Below are 18626 nucleotides of genomic sequence, written 5' to 3'. Positions count from 1 at the left end.
CATGCACACATTTTTAATTCTCAAATATCTGACAGCATACTATATGTAAAACCTATGTCCCTTAAAATTTATGAATCTGTATTACAAACATACAAAATAGATTAAGTTGTAATATATTGAATGTGTAAAATGTAATAATAATAACAAAAGCTATATTACCTACTGTAGTAGAGGCATGCAGAGCAGAGGTAGATCGGTATTTTGTATGTATATTATATCCACTATTATAATAAAATACAGAACTATGTCATAAAAACTTCGTAAACGTTAAAAAATCCTGCAATGTACAGTCGCCGACGGAGCCGGCCGAGGTGCTCAAAAATATCTGAACGCTCACTCTAGCGCCTTGACAATATATATATTTTTTTTTATTATAAACTGATCGGCGATTGGCCCTAGTCACACCTGATGGAAAGTGAAGACAGGGCCTAAGATGGAGCTCACCGGTTCAGTAACAGCCTATTCACTCTTGTTTTAAAGAGACCGAGGTCATATTGATCAGGGAATACAGATGGCGGGAGCGCATTCCATTCCTTAGCCGTCCGTACCAAAAAGGAGGAGGCATAGAGGCGTGTTCAGATATTTTTGAGGACCTCGGCCGCTCCGATATATCTTATGGCGACTGTACACACAGCAACACTGTTAACTGTCCATTGGTGGACCGTATGCCTTTTTAATAAGGTTTACATACTGTCAGCAGTGTGGGCGATGTTACTATAATAAGATTTGTAAGGACAGCAATTAAATTTCTATTTACAAATAGCATTTCACGCACAAAATATATCGGTCATCTACACCGAGCAAGCCGTCTCCCTCACACACCTTAGCCCTGGGTTCCATTGTAAGAAAGATGCATTCTTTATTTTCAACAGCTTAAAGTTAATGCCGTCATTGCCATCAGTATAGTCTGCATCTTCGCAAATTTCGTCTAAGACTGTAGTCATGGCACGTGCCGTAGCACGCGCTACGACTCAATGGTACACAATGGGCGACCGCCCGCATAAAAGGTACAATGGCTTTTTTTTTTACAGATTACCGTCTTAGACGAAAAAGTAATTTGAGAAGATGCAGATGCATTTGAAGGGCTCGACGCCTTAAAAGAGGTCAAGAATTGTCGTGCCATAGCAATACTGACGACCATAGCTGTCAAAGGTACTGATGTGTTTACGAGTTGTATGTGTCATCTCAGCTAAAACATCTGTGTAATGTAAAATACGTTCTTGACGCATCACTATGAACTCTGGAGTCTCCAGGTTTTGTACCAAGTTGGTGGCTAATAACCGTAAGATCCGTCTGTTGATAAGCGGTCTCGGACACGCCAATGTACACCTTACACCATGTACAATTTACAGAACTTTGTATGCAGGGGGGATGCCTTTTCTCTGCAGCTGACTTACGCTTGAAACAGCACGCCATTGTTAGGGTATAAGATGATTAGGTCTGGTAGAGCCGTAGAATCTACAAACAATTTTTTTTAATATTGGAATTTAACGTTTAGAATCCCGTTTATATACCTTCTTTACTTACAATGGACCCCATTCGTATACATAGACATGGTATTTAACACTGAGGGCTGCAGAACATGTATATTATGTACAGACTTCCAATGGCGTATCTAGGGGGGTTGACAGAATAGACGAAATAGACCGGTTTGATCGAACACAGTAGTATTTTTAATCTAAGCAAGGGAGGAGGTCGCTATTCAATGAGGGCTAACGCGTATGAATTCGCCGCTAGGGGCGCTAGTGTAGATGGTGGTCTTTTCCATAGTTCGAAATGTCAAATGTCACTTCAATGACTGACAGCTGTTCTTTAGTCTTTTGGACCACCATCAACAGAGGCGCCAACTGGTGAGAAAAAAACGATAGCCCTCATTTGAAGTTTATTGAAACTATAAAGAATTCGAAAGGTCTAGGTTTAAATTTAAAACCATCATTTAAAACTTTTACCGTCTCCGTACCGTAACCTACAAATGTGGTATTAATTGAGATAAGTGTAACATACAGTGTTACTGGGACAAAAGAGCTGGCAGCTTCCTCCCTCAACGAATAAGCGTTGCGATTTAGCGAGGAAATGCTGCCAGTATCTTTGGCACCATGCCCCGGGGGTCCTCTTTAGATACAGGTTTTAAACAGATATAGATATAGATTTTTAGTTTATACGTAATTAGTTTGTTTGTATTGTATCTATACTTACATTTTATATATTAATATTATATTATTATGCATTCTGTTTCAATAAAGACTTGTAAGCTGTTAACAGTGTAACAGTCAAACTTTCGTTTGTGCATGATAAGCGGCGGTAGCACGGTCGCATTTTTATCGCTTGTCACCATGCCTGTCACGTTCTAACAAGTATGTAAGTGCGAAAGTGACGGGCATAGTGACAGGCGATAAAAATGGAACCATGCTGCGCCCGAAGGATTCTGACCGAATATTTTAGACATCTTCAGACCACTACACATACCGAAGCTAATATCGACAACGCTTTTAGGCCCACCTAGGTCGACCATGATCACTTTCCAAAACATATAGATTAGAGACCAAAATATAGTCACGATTCAGATATATCTTCCACCCCTAGTTAGCCCTCAAATTTTCAGTCAATACAAAATACAACATCAGATAACATAAATGCTAGTTTAACTTATGTAACTTTCGAAGCCCTTACAGAAACTTTGATCAAAAAGATTTAGCTTACTACGAAATAGACCGGGCTAATAGTACATAGACGACTTCATTCAATAGCTAAAAGCATTCATCTCTGTCGTAAAACGCAAATTCATCATCATCATTGGCCACAACATCTTGACAGATGATTGTTGCAGCGACAGTTTATTATGAAGAAGAGGTCTGTGCGCCGTCGGTGCGGCACATCTCTTCCTGTGGCTGTAAAGTCCAATCGCAGCACGACACTTTCTGCCACAAAGATCGCAGGTGATAGACAAGGAGCAATGCTTTTAACACGAATAAAGTTAGTTATATCTATATTCCATTCTAATTTTTTTATTGATTAAAAACTTAATAATGAATTATCTGTATTATATTATATCCTATCATGACTTATACTGTAATCCAAAATGTTTCGCTTAAATTAACACAGATTAAAATAGCTGACCCGGTCTATATCCGTTCAGAATCAAGCCAGATAATAAAAGCAATAATAAAACAAAACAAAACTTGTAAAACCCGCGAAATACTTTTAAATAAGTATAATAAATTTCAAATACTTTGGTAATTTACCAAGTAAGTACTTATAAAGATAAAAAAAATGAAAACAAACTAAAAATATTAAAAAAATGGTAGAAAACTACACTTTACATATATATTTTTTTGGAAATTATGAATTCATAAAATTACGGGGTTCTAATGAACACGAAAATAATTTCTTGTATAACCATGGATCGGGCTAGTATCTATATGCACTAGGATATGGTGACCATATTGATCAACGCTAAAGATAGGATTAGTGTAGTCCAAGCACTATTTCCATGGATGTACAATGCCAAATAGTTAAAATAATTTACATCCAAGACGTGTCCGCCTTGACTCTGAACGTGGCTCGAAATCCTCTTACTATTAATTTTAAAGACAGATTTGGAAACTATTTTGTACACAGATCGGGTATTGGGGTAGTATTATGCAACCGCCTGATTTGATGGGTGCCTATCTCTTACTTATCATATCGATTTATCTAACACGTCCATAAAATAGAACCACAATACCCTGTGCTCATTTCTATCCTAACAACTACAAGCTAGGGACAAATAGGTCGCAAAGATCACAACGGGTGCTTATTCTTATAATAATTCCTCATGTTCGGCCGTATAAAACATTACGGCTCGTTACTACAACTACATAACAGACCTCGTCTGGTATAAACACTGTAGTATTATGTCAAATATCACAATTGTCACCTTTGCAACGAAAATTACATCAAAATGGAATATGTTTCGATTATTACATGGATATAGAAGTTTGAATAAGTACATTTATTGTGTATGAAAAGCCTCTGCAGAGGTACGCGGCTGATGCCGTTCGATTCAGGCAAGTTAATGCTTTATTTGCAGCGCATTAGAGTTCAATCTCTTGCCACGTGGATCTCGGATTGCGCTCGCGTGCGCTATTGGCTTGACTGCCTCAAGCATGGAGTGCTGAGAGCATAACGTGGTACTGCAGCCGCCTCGGCGCCGCACGTATCCAAAAGGGGAACCTACACATTTGACCACATCCCCCGTCCGTCCTTAAACGTCCGGCTCGAAGGGGACGCGGTTATATTTTTTTTTTTATAATTTCGAAAGCATGGCGTCCAGCCGCGCATGCCGCTCGCCGTGTCCGGCCCTGTCGCATTACTGCCTTCTACTACCCCCTGTAGATGACTGGGACGCACAGATTTAATATATACGCTAGATGACGCAAATACCACGATTTGTATTGAAACAAAGCGTGTTGACTTTTTCATACAAAATTTACGGATAATATAATTTTAAAATTACTTATCTGTGATAGGAAATACTTGCCTTTGGGTGCTCGCAATTTTTGGGCTGTTGCAGTTAGTTATCATGCAACGAAGCAATTTAAGTTTTCACGGACGTCCGGCTGCGACAATTGACGCGCGTGGACTGTAAAGAGCGACGGTCAACCTCGACGCTTGGTCGGGGTTCGGACACGCGAAGTTGATACATTTGCGTCTTCTATGGTATATTTATTTCTGTGCTGGGACGCCATTTGCAATTCTGTCACTGTTCAGTTTTTTGTCGAAGCCTGTGATTTTCAATAGCTGTACCGATTATTTCACATTGTCTGACTCTTTTTCGGATATATCCCTGACTCCCTATAAGTCGAATTCAAGTTCAACGAACTTATAATACCTAACAGTCTTTGGATACGTTTATCACTAAGACTCCTCCCCAACTTGTAAATAATTCTCTCCAAAATATATTTCGGAGCATATTTTTTTTTTCTTTTTTATACTTTATATCAACATTATCAATTCAGAATCTTGTTTCAATAAGTAAATTTGTCGAGATTTTATATTTGTGGATTTACACCGATGATGTCAATTTTGTCGTTTTCTTTATTTTCAAATGTGTAAATTTTAATTTCTGCACAGACGGGGGACACGGGCATTGATTGGTCTACAGAAAGTTGGATTTACAAGACATCCAAGACCATTTTAAGGAAAATTGTTGTCTATGTCTCAGTCATAGAGTTTATTTTCCGTTGTCCGCGCCCGCCGCCCTCGCCCTGCTTATATTTCGTACCGTTTTCTTAAATCTTTATCGTTTCCGAATAGCCGCCGTCTCCGGCGTAACCGAGGTCCCTTCGCGGGACCACAAACGATTAACAAAAATACGAAATTTATTACCTGCCTAACTAACACGGGCTAGACAATCGAATTGTCAAATTGATAGCACAATAAACTTTGTACTAGTTCACTTATCTATAAATTCGACACGCCGATCCGACGGTAACGCCTCGTGTCGTCGCGTAAACTTTACAAACATCATTTATTTCTTGATAAATAACATTATCTTTGTACTCACTCGTTACGGTCATACTCTACGCTTAAGACTAAATATACATAAAAATATCACAGCACTATCGATTCACTTACGCTAGTCCCGGGCGCTTGGCGCTGGGCTCTCCTCTGTATAATGTAACGGGAATCGAAACGAAACAGAACGCCACCACCAAACCGCGACGCTGACCACTTTCCAATAGGGAATATTACGCGAAACTCTGCGTAGGTGGCGCCACTACCACAATCTGAGGGTCTATCGCGAAACAAGACAATCTAAATTTCGTTATCTAACATCTCTGTCACTTGCATATTCGAGCGATAAAGAGAGATAGCGAAATTTCGGATTCGCGTTTCCCGGTAGGTCCTCTGTAAATAAACCTTGATGCATTAATGACATATTTTATTATCTCTGAAAACTTGCCAAAAACCTGCTAAAGGTACAGTATGTATAAGTTACTCTATGGTAAACCATAGAGCAGGTGGCATCTGGTGGCAGAACATTGCAGTAATACCCCATATTCTTATTGATGCGAATACTATCTTCAAACACTGTTCATCGCTTAACAGAAGAGCAGAGAACAATTTTATAACAATCAAACCGTGTTGGTTGAAAGTCAGTGGTCTAAAAGCGTTAAAAATCGTAGTTAAATATTCTACGTATGCGGGCATCATAAGAGGTGTATTGTATTCCGTACGCAAACAAAAATAAGCTTGCAATGTTTACTGTGTATATCTCTAACGTTATGTTTTTATTTCATATTTAAACGAACCAAATTCACTCGAAACATTTGAACAGTAATATTTAATTAAATAGCTATTCATAAGAATATTTTGGAGACGGACAAATCAGATACTGATATTATAAAATTGCTATTATCAAGGAACGGAATTCTTATAGCAGAAATCAAATGACAAGAGGGATTGACTACTGTGTTTTATCGACTATCGATAAATATTTGTCACTTAATACGATATAGTTAAAGTAATGAATTAACAAAATAATAAATAAATTAACTTTTGGATTAGCAAAATAATGGATACAACAGAAAGAACATTTATTTTTTACTTCTCTAGTTGTTTTAAATGAACTCCACAATTAGAGCAATATAATATAGTGGAAGAATCTGCATTGTGACTTAGACAAGAATATTTCTCTATCAATTTGTTTATTAGGGTTCCGTACCTCAAAAGGAAAAAACGGAACCCTTATAGGATCACTCGTGCGTCTGTCTGTCTGTCTGTCACAGCCTATTTTCTGCGAAACTACTGGGCCAATTAAGTTGAAATTTAGTACACATATGTAAGTTTGTGACCCAAAGATGGACATGTAACGTAAACATATTAATTTTAAACACGGGGGCCACTTTTGGGGGGTAAATGAGAAAATTATAAAATAAAGTTTGTCAAACTATATCGTGTTATATATCAAATGAAAGAGCTCTTTATGAGAATCTCAAATATATTTTTTTTATAATTTTAAAGTAAATAGTTTAGAAGTTATTCAAGAAAATAGGCAAAAAATGACTATCCGCCCCCCTTTATCTCGGAAACTACTGGGTCAAAAATTTTGAAAAAAAATACACAAAATAGATCTTTACCAGATCACCGGAAAACCTATTAGAAATGTGCAGTCAAGCGTGAGTCGGACTTAATTACTTAGTTTTTGATCCGACCCCTACGGGTTTTTTTAAAGACATTTCACATAAAAGATACATTGTTTAAATTGTGTAATGTACGGAACCCTTGGAACGCGAGTCCGACTCGCACTTCGCCGGTTTTTTCGTTTTTCTTTCAGGATTAACCATTTTAGTAACACGGCACCGGAATGACTTATGAAAACTCAAGCGTATGGATGGTATAGAAAGGATCGCAATCTCTTATGGCAGAATTGTTGTAAAAGTGACCGCGTTAAGCTTTAAATAATAGTTCCTAATCTCTCCGGTGGCGCTAGTTAGGCTCTGGTACATGAGTATAACATGAACCATAATATAAGGCAACAAATAACCCGACCAAATTACTTAAGTTGTTTTTGGTAGTATTTCGGTGTATGGTGGCGCCGCCTAATTACTGTTTTTTGATGGACACTTTTCATACAGAGATTTGGCTCCTTTATATAATCTCCATGATGGTGATGCAAAGAGGTCAAATGTTACAGAATAATGTATAAAGAATGGTGATCGGTAATATGCGAAAAGATTCGATAACATCGATAAATAAAATTGTCGATGAAACACAATGGTCAATCCCTCTTGAAGTTTGATTTCTGCTATGAGAATTCCGCTCCATGGCTATTATTCAACACACTTGTGCTCATAAAAGCAAAGAATGTATTATCCGATGTAAAAGATAACTTTAAATTCTGTCAGCGGCCGGTGGTGGCGTAAAATCAAGCATAGTATTAATAAAAGTGCCGCAAAAATAACCGAATACTTACAAAACTTTTGTTCACCAATGTTAGCCTAAAACTTTGGAGCTAATTCAAAACACACCGTTTTTGTTCGTACGCTTTCTTAGTTCACGTTATAGAAATAGGCTATAATATAAAATATAGACTGCCACAAAATGTTTACGCTTAAAATAGAATAGCGATTCACGCGCTTATTACGCTTGGTATGCATGGCACAATACTACACAATACATACTGTTTTTATATGTTCGTTTTTTTCTTTTTTTTTCCAATTTATATATAGACATACAAAAGAAAAACTTAACTTAAATGAGGTAGCATTATTATGAATATGTTTTTATCTTCCAGCCGCCCAGAGACCCATAAAGCGGTCTCCCGTTCCATAGCATCTTTAATGACAAATCAAAATGGCATTTGTCTCTAATTTTGATTCGTGGGCAGCTACAGGATAAAACTATAATCTAGCGTTTGGTGGGACAATGTTTTATAAACGTATATATCAACAGTTACATTAAAATATTTTTATGGGTTACTGAGGTACATAGTCGTTTCCGGTTGAGGTAGCTGATTGGCCAAATGGGCCGCTGCCATAGCGAGTGCCATTCGACCATTTACTATCATGTAATAATTCTATTATCGGATATATCTAGCTATGAAAAGCTTTAAAACCGTATAGAAGCGAAGCGATTGAGCATGTCATTTTAAAAAATACGATTAAAAACACACAGATTTATAAATGGTTCCAAAAGTCAGGAACCAAAAAAAAATAAATGTCAACTATGGTTTGTTTCCTTGAATTTGGTATTTCTACTTACATGTTTTTAAAAACGACTGCAGCGCCATCTTTCCATATAAATGTGTGTTAAAAAGTCAGCAATCATTTTTATATACGGTAAAACGGGGTGACTAGGAAATTTTGGGGTCATTTTGATAGTTTTAAAACGGCCACAAACTTATCATTATTCATAATTTACTGAAACCGTTCGTGTAACTACTCGTAGTTATATTACTATGTAAATAATGTTGATCTACTGTAGAAAATCTCGCATAAATATATATATTCTTATGGGTTACTGAGGGGTTCTTTAGGTTTGGGTTCTTTTTTTTTAACGAGCCTATAAAGTGTCCCACCGCTGGGCAAAGGCCTCCCCCCCTAGACTTCCAATCCTCCCGATTAACCGCATCATCCGTCCAGTTATTGAGAAACGCGTCCAGGACTAGTTCCATGTTAAATATATATTGTGGCATAAAAACTGAAATGTTAAAGTCGCCCCTGCATTTTAAAGTCACCCCGTTTTACTACGCTTCTATACGTTTTACCGTTTTAAAATATGTCCGTGTTCATGACGGCCCGTCGGCTCCCGCTGATATCTATCGGCACCGCGACACTCGCACGCCCCTGGTACTTGGTGACGATGAAGGGTTCCCACTTATCTTGGGGCTCGTAGGCGTAGGGGTCGACGGGGAGCGGGGGGTCGATGTGGGGCAGCAGGGGGTCGATGTGGGGCAGCATGTGGTCGTCGAGGTGGAGCAGGTCGGCGCACTCGGTCACGGTGAAGTCGGGCCCGTACTCGCGGGGCATGGCCGGCGCAGGCGCAGGGGCAGGGGGCGATGCGTCTGGTTACAAATAACTATTCTTTAACCCTTAAATGCACACTGGACGGATTTGACACAACATAAACATCAAATTATATGCATAATTAGACAAATTCTATTTGTTCCTTTAAATAGTAAAACTAATCCGTTTTCGATTTTTAATTTAAATTTACGCAATATTTTTATCTATAAAAATTACATTCGTTTTACCACATAATGTCGGAAAATTTTAAAAAATCCAGAATTTGATGATTTTCAGTATGTGATTTTGTACGTTTTTTTCGGGGTTTGTAATTATTTTATATTTAAAAACTTTATCGTATGTGTATCACATCACAAATAGTGTACCATTCTGATGGAACTATGATTTTTCATATATCTTACTGAAAATTATATATTTATATAAATAACCACCTATGCAACTTCTAATTCTAACACTCATTTCGCGGTGAAAATCGATGTTATATTTTTTTTAAATTATTTTTCCTAGAATCAGCATCAGCAAACAATTATGTGATACATATATTAATTTCGGGCAAAAATAATTTATCGGTATAATTAGCGACGGAATAAATATAGACTAAACTCTCAATACATTTTAGACTGGAAAACGTTACCATGTGACTGACATGATTGACACGTATCCCTGAAGGATATCCCTTCTTCATAAATGTGCCCCGCCCGCAGCTTTGAATATTACCCGATAAACAAATTCTCCATATTAAATTAAAAAAATATTTTCATATACTGTAAAGACAGACATACTAACATACATTATAAACATCATCAAAACTAACAAACATTTGATAATTGTTTGCCCGTATCAGTTATTTACAAAAAACACACAAACAAAAACAAAGCAGTCAGCAGCAGTCTGTCAAAAATCCCACCCGCGTCATCCCTGGCGCAAAGGTGCCCAAAAACGCTCGCCGCATTACCGCGCTGAATCGCGATACCTATACACCAACAATTACCCGGAGCGGGGATCCAGGCCTTAATTATCAGTTACTAGCTTTTGCCCACGACTTCGTCTGCGTGGTTACTAATTTGGGTAGCTTTTTTTTTCATCCAATCAATCGATTTCCGAAACAAACTTCCACCCCCCTTAAAGGATGATTTCTGGGATAAAAACTACCCTATGTTCTTCCCCGGAACTCAAAACTATATCTATACCAAATTTCAAGTAAATCGGTTCAGCGGTTTAAGCGTGAAGAGGTAACAGACAGACAGACATTATTTAATGGATTTTGACATTTCTGTCTGTTCGAAAGAGACACAATTTAACAGGTTTGTAAGAGGTTGTTAAGTTTTATGAATAACGGGGGGGGGGGGGCTTACCTGCGACGAAGGTAGCGGCGGGTGGCAGCACCGCGAACTCGGCCGCGGTCCCCGGCGCGAGGGTCGGGAGGATGCTGTCCAGGTCCACCGCCTCGTGCGCCGGCTCCAGGAACAGGTAGCTCTCCTTCACCTCACTCCCACCCATCAACTCCCGCATGTCTATATCCACACTCAACGTTTCCATATCGAAATCATTCTGAACACTATTCTGTTTAGCGAATACATTCTCCTTCTCTATTTGGAATACGGGTTTCTTGAGAGTCTTCGGGTCGATTTTGTGTATCTTCCGCACATGCTTGTACCAGTTGGAGTGGTTGTTGAAGTCTTTAGTGCAGACGGTGCAGCGGTAAGGCCGGACGTTTGTGTGCATGTTCTGATGCTGTTTGAGCTTGTATATGGAGGTGAAGCCTTTGGTGCAGAACGAGCATTTGTAGTTTTTGACGTTGGCGTGCGTTTTGGAGTGCTCGATGAGTCGGTTCTTGGCGTTGTAGAGTTTGCCGCAGACCTTGATACATGAGCGTTTATTTATTTTTTCGCATAGACATAGTATAGTAGTTATAGACATGAAACCGAGCGACCAGGGGTAAGAGTAAGACATATTCATGTATTGACAGATTAACGTATGGCAGCATAATACTTTTTCTCTTTCACTTATAAATTTCGGTATCTCGCCATCGCCTCCTACCTATGCTGCCATAACCCGACCATGAAAAAAAAAAACCCCGTCGGTGATAAGGACAAAGCATGGCACTATTTTCTCTTTCCTCTTATAGGAATCGCAATAAGACTATCTTTCTCTATCAAAGAGTGTTTTTTTTGTGACCTTTTTTTGCAACTTTTGTGTTTATTTCTACTCAGAATCACGAGCTCTTTCGATCCTAATGGGATAAAAAAATGTTCCAAGGTTTTTTCCTATTGTGTTACTAATTCGCCATATACTTTGTATGGCCGTAACAAAAAAGTTTAAAAATGTATGGAAATTTTGGGCCACTTTTTTTCTCCCATAAGGATGAAAAGGGCTCGTGATCCTGACTACAAATAACACAAAAGTGGCAAAAAAGGTAACTTAAAAAAATGGCAAAAAAAACCCGCAGTCACATAGATAAAATAAATAAATCGTTTATTGGGTTGAAAACACACAGAATTTATAAATACTTTAACGAACTGAAAAAAAAAAAACGAAAAAACACAATTTAACTATCAGAAAAATGCATAGTAATAAGAACAAAAGGGTTCCGACTTAGCTATATGGCCTATATGCATCAGTCTTTCGAGCAAAGCACTAATATTCAGGCGGAACCCAGATCACGTTACAGTTAAACTGGTGGTAAAAGTTATGTAAAATTGGTCAAGTGCGAGTCGGACTCGCGCACGAAGGGTTCCGTACCATTATCTATAAAAACGGCAAAAAGATCACGTTTTTTGTATGGCAGCCCCACTTAAATATTTATTTTATTCTGTTTTTTAGTATTTGTTGTTATAGCGGCAACAGAAATACATCATCTGTGAAAATTTCAACTGTCTAGATATTACGGTTCATGAGATACAGCCTGGTGACGGACGGACAGATAGACAGACGGACATCGGAGTCTTAGTAATAGGGTCCCGTTTTACCCTTTGGGAACGGAACCCTAAAAAGCGTAGATGAAGTGGTGTAAATATATATGTCACGTTTTCTACTAAAAGGTACCACATTGTCGGTTGTCGATAAGGTTGATTTCAAAGTAAAGCTGTAAGGAAATAGCGCCGTATTGACAACCGACAATAAGTACCCTTTTGGTTGAAAATGGCACATATATGACAAAATAAAGGAAAGCAGGCTAAGATGGTACGGCCACATCATGAGACAAGATGATCGTTTCCAAGTTAAATCCGTCCTAAATATCCCCACTAAATCCCTGGGAAGAGGAAGACCTCCCGACACATGGTGGTCCAAGTCAAGCGGGTGATGAAAGCCCAGAACCTTACCCCTATGACAACCCAGGATAGAGCGTCCTGGCGCCGCCGTACAAGGAGGCCTGACCCCAGATCACAGATTATATAAAAGTTCCTACGAACAGATAGTTAACGCAAATACCTACTGTTTTGATACCTACACAAGAATACAATGGAGTGACCTTCAATGCGTCGCTCCCCGCACCGCGCGCGCCGACACAACGGTAGGGTTGCCGACGCTTCTTTCGAATACTTAGGTATCTTAGGTTATCTAACTATAAAAACATTACCTACATCCTCAATTTTTGGGAACAAATGAAATTATTTTTCTTAAATATTCCGAATCCGGCCTTCACCACTGGAGGGCTTCGTCACTTTTTCTTTATTATATGACATCTATTACAGTTTATAATTACCTACATCTTTAAAACAATTTAATAGTACCTACGTAGCTTGTAACTATCGTAGAAATAATAACAGTAGGTGCAAGTACCTGTATTGAGAATGTCCACTTACTTTTCCTCATTTGTCGGAAGAGTAAAAAACGATAATTTATTATTCATTTTGGTATTCCTGAATCCACTCACACTACAAGCTGACCCATTTGTTTGTTGCGAAGACATTTCTTTCGTATGATCTCTAGCGTCTAGCTCGTGCGTGCGTTAGCGCGTGTGGCAACCAACTGGCTTGGTGCCGTGAAAGGGACACGATTCGTAGGTATAAATCCGAGCTCGCGCGGAGAGTTCCATAGAACTGCCCAGATAGAACTGGGAGTGAGGGAAGGCCTACCTTGCACATGTGTATGACGGTCTCGAAGTGCTGCGGGACGTGCTTCATGAGGAGGTACTTCTCGCCGTACTTGCGCGCGCACACGGGGCAGGAGAAGGTCTTCTTGCGGTGCACGTCGAGGTGGCGCTCCGCCGCGCCGCGCGCCGCCAGCTGCAGCCCGCACAGCCGGCACCACAGCGCGCTGCACACGCTGTGCTGCTTCCGGTGCAGCACCAGCTCCTTCGGCGTAAAGAAGCTGCCAAACAAAATACAATACATCTAACATTAAACAGCACAAGGCACACAGCACCGGACGTTACTCTTTTTTCATAAATTTTGTATGAAATTGCGTGTGCGAATAATGACTATTCTGCGGGGTTAAAAGAGGAGTTCCATAATGATAATAACACATCTCCCGCAGCCCATGATGATGCATATGTTCTCCTTCAGCCAATACTCCTGGAATTATAAAATTATTTCTTGACGATAATTCACCAATTCAATGTTATATATTTACTACGAATTGTTTATTATTATGTTTTCACTGAAAGTACCAATTTAAACATATCTTGTTTTGTATAAATTAACTTTTTAGCTTTAACTAGTTTTTAAGACATTGCTACGCCCTTGCAGGGTGACCATGTACCAAATCTCTATGTAACACCTTTTATAACCATGGTTTTTTGCATTAAATAAATGATGATGATGAATGATGAATAATTCACTATTAAATTGTTGCGGGCAGATAATAATGATGGTAGCGGCGACTCACATTTCCCCGCAGCCGGGCTGGCTGCACATGATGACGCAGATGTCGTGCTCGAGCCTCTGGTGCTCCCGGAAGCGGAACTCGCTGGCGAACTGCTGCGGGCAGTGCTGGCAGCTGAGCGGCTTGCTGCTGCCGTCGCCGCGCGCGTGGAACGCCTCCGTGTGCGTCACCAGGCGCGCGAGCCGGCTGAATGACTTCTCGCAGGACTCGCATCTGATCGCAAACAAGCGCGAGTCAGACACGCGCACGAAGGGTTCCGTACCATTACGCAAAAAACGCCAAAAAAATTACGTTTGTTGTATGGGAGCCCCACTTAAATATTTATTTTATTCTGTTTTCAGTATTTGTTGTTATAGCGGCAACAGAAATACATCATCTGTGAAAATTTCAACTGTCTAGCCATCACGGTTCATGAGATACAGTCAGGTGACAGACAGCGGAGTCTTAGTAATAGGGTCCCGTTTTAACCCTTTGGGTACGGAACCCTAAAAACAGACATCATACGATTCCTGAGCTTAACCCTAAAGTCCTACAGATCTTAAATTGTCAGCCAAAAAAATTAGGTATAAACTGAAATAGATACCATAGGTATACTAAAGAAAAAGTGACCAAGTCCACCGGTGGCCGAGGCGGGAATCGAACCCGCGTCTTCAGCTTACGTGGCTAACGTCCTGACTACTAGACCACCCGTCCCAAATTCTCTGGTGTACGCTATCGTTTTTGAAAGGCTAGGCGCCTTTGACCATAGCCTAGTCCTGAGAAACACATCAGTTCAGGCTTCTGAAAGCCAAAATAAACTAACTTGAATCTATTCTTGCTGATGTGCTCATAGCAATGCTGTCCGAACTGTGTGTACTTCTCAAAGTCCTTGCCGCAGATGTTACAGGTGTACAGCACGCTCATCTCCGGGTGCTCCTGACTGAAGTGCAGATCTATCTCCGATCGGTTCTTGTGGATTTCACTGCAGAAGAAACAGAGAATGCCACCGAGCAAATCAATTGAACTGTCTTCTGGTTTGTCATTGTCATGTTCGGAATCTGAATCGCTGTCATTTGAATTAAGTACGTTGCCAAAATGTATAGCAAGGTGATCAACGCCTGCCGCTTTGCTGTCAATCTTCTCGCTGCAGATGGGGCAAGAGTAGAGGGAGACGGAGTGCTTGTCGATGTGCTGCTCGCACGCATCAATGCAGTCAACTTTCTCGTTGCAAGTCTGGCAGTTGAATGGAGGTTTGTCATTCATGTGGATGATTTTATGCAGCTGCAGTTCTTTTTTAGTTGGGAATCTGGTGAAAGAAAAAAAAATCCTAAGGAATTGTATCTTACAACTACTTTGGGAGTAAATATTAACGTGGAAATTTTATTATGCAAATCATTAGTGTTTTAGTAGTTCAAAAATGGCATAGCACAAAATGCACAAATGCGGAATAAAATTATAAAATTGAAATTTTCGCATGGCGGCAGCACATATGTATGTATAAATAGGTAATGTCACAGTAAGTAATTTTATCATCACCCCTTTATTATTTTTTTGTGTAAGCATGTTATACATGTATTAAAACTATTAGTTTACTAAATGAGCCTCATAAATAATATGTGTACTTTGTGTAAGTATGTATAACAATGCTAATTAGCCAACAAATTAAAAAACAATTAAACCAGGAATTATAAGAATGCAATTTGTTCCTATAAAAATTTGCGATAAAATGCAAGTCGGACTCGCGTACCAAGGGTTCCGTACCATTATGCAAAAATGACAAAAAAAATCATTGTTGTATGGGAGCCCCACTTAAATATTTATTATATTCTGTTTTTAGTATTTGTTGTTATAGCAGCGACATCATCTGTGAAAATTTCAACTGTCTAGCTATCACGGTTCATGAGTTTCAGCCTGGTGATAGACAGACGGACAGCAGTCTTAGTAATAGGGTCCCGTTTTTACCATATGGGTACGGAACCCTAAAACAGAAGTAGGATTTACAACTTGGCTGTTGAGATAAATGAAGCAGACAAAATGCACATAAATATCTGGACCCTCTATTGCATTAAAGGATTTGCCACACCGGATGCGTTCTGCGGTCAGCGGTCAGGTCAAACCCACATTATGTATGAACAACATTGACAGCAACCTTTGAAGTTGAAGTTTGACCTTACCGCTGCCCGCAGAACGCATCCAGTGTGGCAAATCCTTAATAGCACATGTTCAGGTATTTATGTATTGGTTATTAGTACATCTTTTGTTTCTCATATTAAAAAGTGGTTAGGTTCAAAGGATAGGTACAAGGATATTGAATTTTGCTACAGACAAAAACTACGCAACTAGAATAAAGTTGCTCCCGGTATGCTTTACCAATGTTTCTTAATTGTAAACAAATTGGAAAAGAAAAATTGCACCACTTCAATGAGGGCCAGTCAACTCACTTTAGTCCATAATATATTTACTTCAAAACAGAAATAAGTATATAAATATTAAAGACCTATACATATCAAGCCAGAATGCAAAGTTGAGAGGACACTCTAAGAAACTTGTCAAACCCCCGTGTGCTAGCAACCTTAGGAAACACTTCTTGCCGAATTGTGTGGTAAATGTGTGGAACTCTCTACCAGAAACTGTTGTCAGTGCACCGTCAGTGAACACTTTCAAAAATAGACTAGATACACATTTTAGAACTTTGAAAAGTACAAAATAAAATACAAGTGCTCGATATACACGCATCAGCTCCAAGAGCTGCTAGTGTATCAAATAAATAATAAATAATAAAGTATTCACAATATAGTAAAGGCAGACTTACTCTCTCTTGCAGCATGAGCATTCAAATTTGTGTAGAGATGCAATGTGGTCCTTTAAGGATGCTGATTTAGAAAACAGCTTGTTGCAATGCTCGCATCTGCAAAATTAAAAATTAATTAAATTGTAGCCTAGTTTAACTTAACTTATCAATAGATATGTAAAATACGTTCATATTACTCTTTGTATCAATTCGCGCCAAATTGTGAAACTCGGATGTAAGCTGGTTTCCTACGGGACAGCCTCAGCCCCGCCTAGTGTAGGAACCAGGTCAACTGGAAGGCACAGACCCTGTTCTTTCGAATTCTGCACTGTACTTATAGCTCTTTAAAAGAGGAATAAATAAATATAAAGTTATTTATAGTTTGCTACCCATTAAACCAAAGCGAATAGGCAGAGGGAGCTAAGGAAATTTTTCTTGAGATGGCTTGCTTTGTGCAAACTATTGCAAACCAAACAACCATAAGCTGTAAACGTCACTACTATCATACTAAAGTACTTGCAAACATGATTCAGAGATCTAAAAAAAATTGATATAAAAAAAGATCTTACTGTGACGAGAGGGTTAAGTCTGGCAAAGTTTAAAATACAAATGGTGCAGGATACTAACTTAAATCTTTCCTTGATGACATGTGAGGTATAGCAGTGTCCGCGGAAGCTCGGGTAGCCCGCAATATCTTTGAGACAAACCACACATGTATAGACGATTTCATCTATACCAAGATTATGCTGGAAATAGTGCGAGTCGTAATCTTTTTTATTTTTAAATGTTAAGCGGCAAATGCTACAGAGGATGCCGCCGACTAAATCGATCGTGGTCAGTTTGAGGGCCTGCGGGCCGGGCTCGGTCTCGGGCGCCATGCCGATGTCTGCTCTCTATGTGTGGTCCATCGGTATCTGTATGTGTTAAATGGATGTCGGCGGCGCTATTGGAAACATCTTCACAACCTTTCTGAGCAGCTACATGATCCTTGCGTTGTTTAATATCTGCAAACACGAAAAAGATCAATGCCCGCTCGACCTTGAAACAATCGAAATGCCGCAGGTCAAATAATTTAAAAAGCAAAATGCAGCTACGTCCATTTAGATTTACATTCACTATAAATTTGATTTTACATATACACAAGCCGACGGGTTCGCCGCCGATGCGAAGCGATAGAGATAAGAGAGCTCGCATCAGCCATTATAATAACCGTAATGTCTATTTTACGAAATATGAAAGATTACTCACAAAACCAGACAGGAACTTATAAATGAGCATCGGACAAGAGTCCCACAGAAAGCTTTACATGATAACAGTTGAAATAAAAGTTAAACTCTATAAAAATGTAACACCGGATAACACACAACGCTAAGAAAACGTGTGGATTTTGACAGTTGTGATTGTGACGAGTTGTAAAAATCGATAAAAAGGAAATGATTGCTCTCAAAGGATGTCTACAACAAGGATAAGCTTTTAAAACAGTGCTTCGAATAGTTTGCATATTTTTTTTTTCTTTGTGC

General features: G+C 39.2%; 1 protein-coding gene across 1 annotated transcript; it reads right to left on the bottom strand.

Moving 5' to 3' along the window:
• Positions 1 to 8066: 8066 nt before the first annotated feature.
• LOC134755343 (zinc finger protein 260-like) lies at positions 8067 to 18520 on the bottom strand. Its single transcript, XM_063691868.1, has 8 exons — positions 18355 to 18520; positions 17734 to 18110; positions 17128 to 17223; positions 15139 to 15621; positions 14340 to 14549; positions 13589 to 13823; positions 10865 to 11369; positions 8067 to 9547 (listed from the first exon to the last, which is right to left on the bottom strand). The coding sequence occupies exons 2-8, from the start codon at positions 17982 to 17984 to the stop codon at positions 9255 to 9257; spliced, it is 2073 nt and encodes a 690-aa protein (XP_063547938.1). The 5' UTR covers positions 17985 to 18110; positions 18355 to 18520; the 3' UTR covers positions 8067 to 9254.
• Positions 18521 to 18626: the final 106 nt, after the last annotated feature.

Source organism: Cydia strobilella, chromosome 2 (assembly GCF_947568885.1).
Source record: "Cydia strobilella chromosome 2, ilCydStro3.1, whole genome shotgun sequence".
Classification (NCBI taxonomy): Eukaryota; Metazoa; Arthropoda; class Insecta; order Lepidoptera; family Tortricidae; genus Cydia; species Cydia strobilella.
Note: the sequence above shows the minus strand (reverse complement) of the source record. Positions and strands in the feature narration are given on the sequence as shown.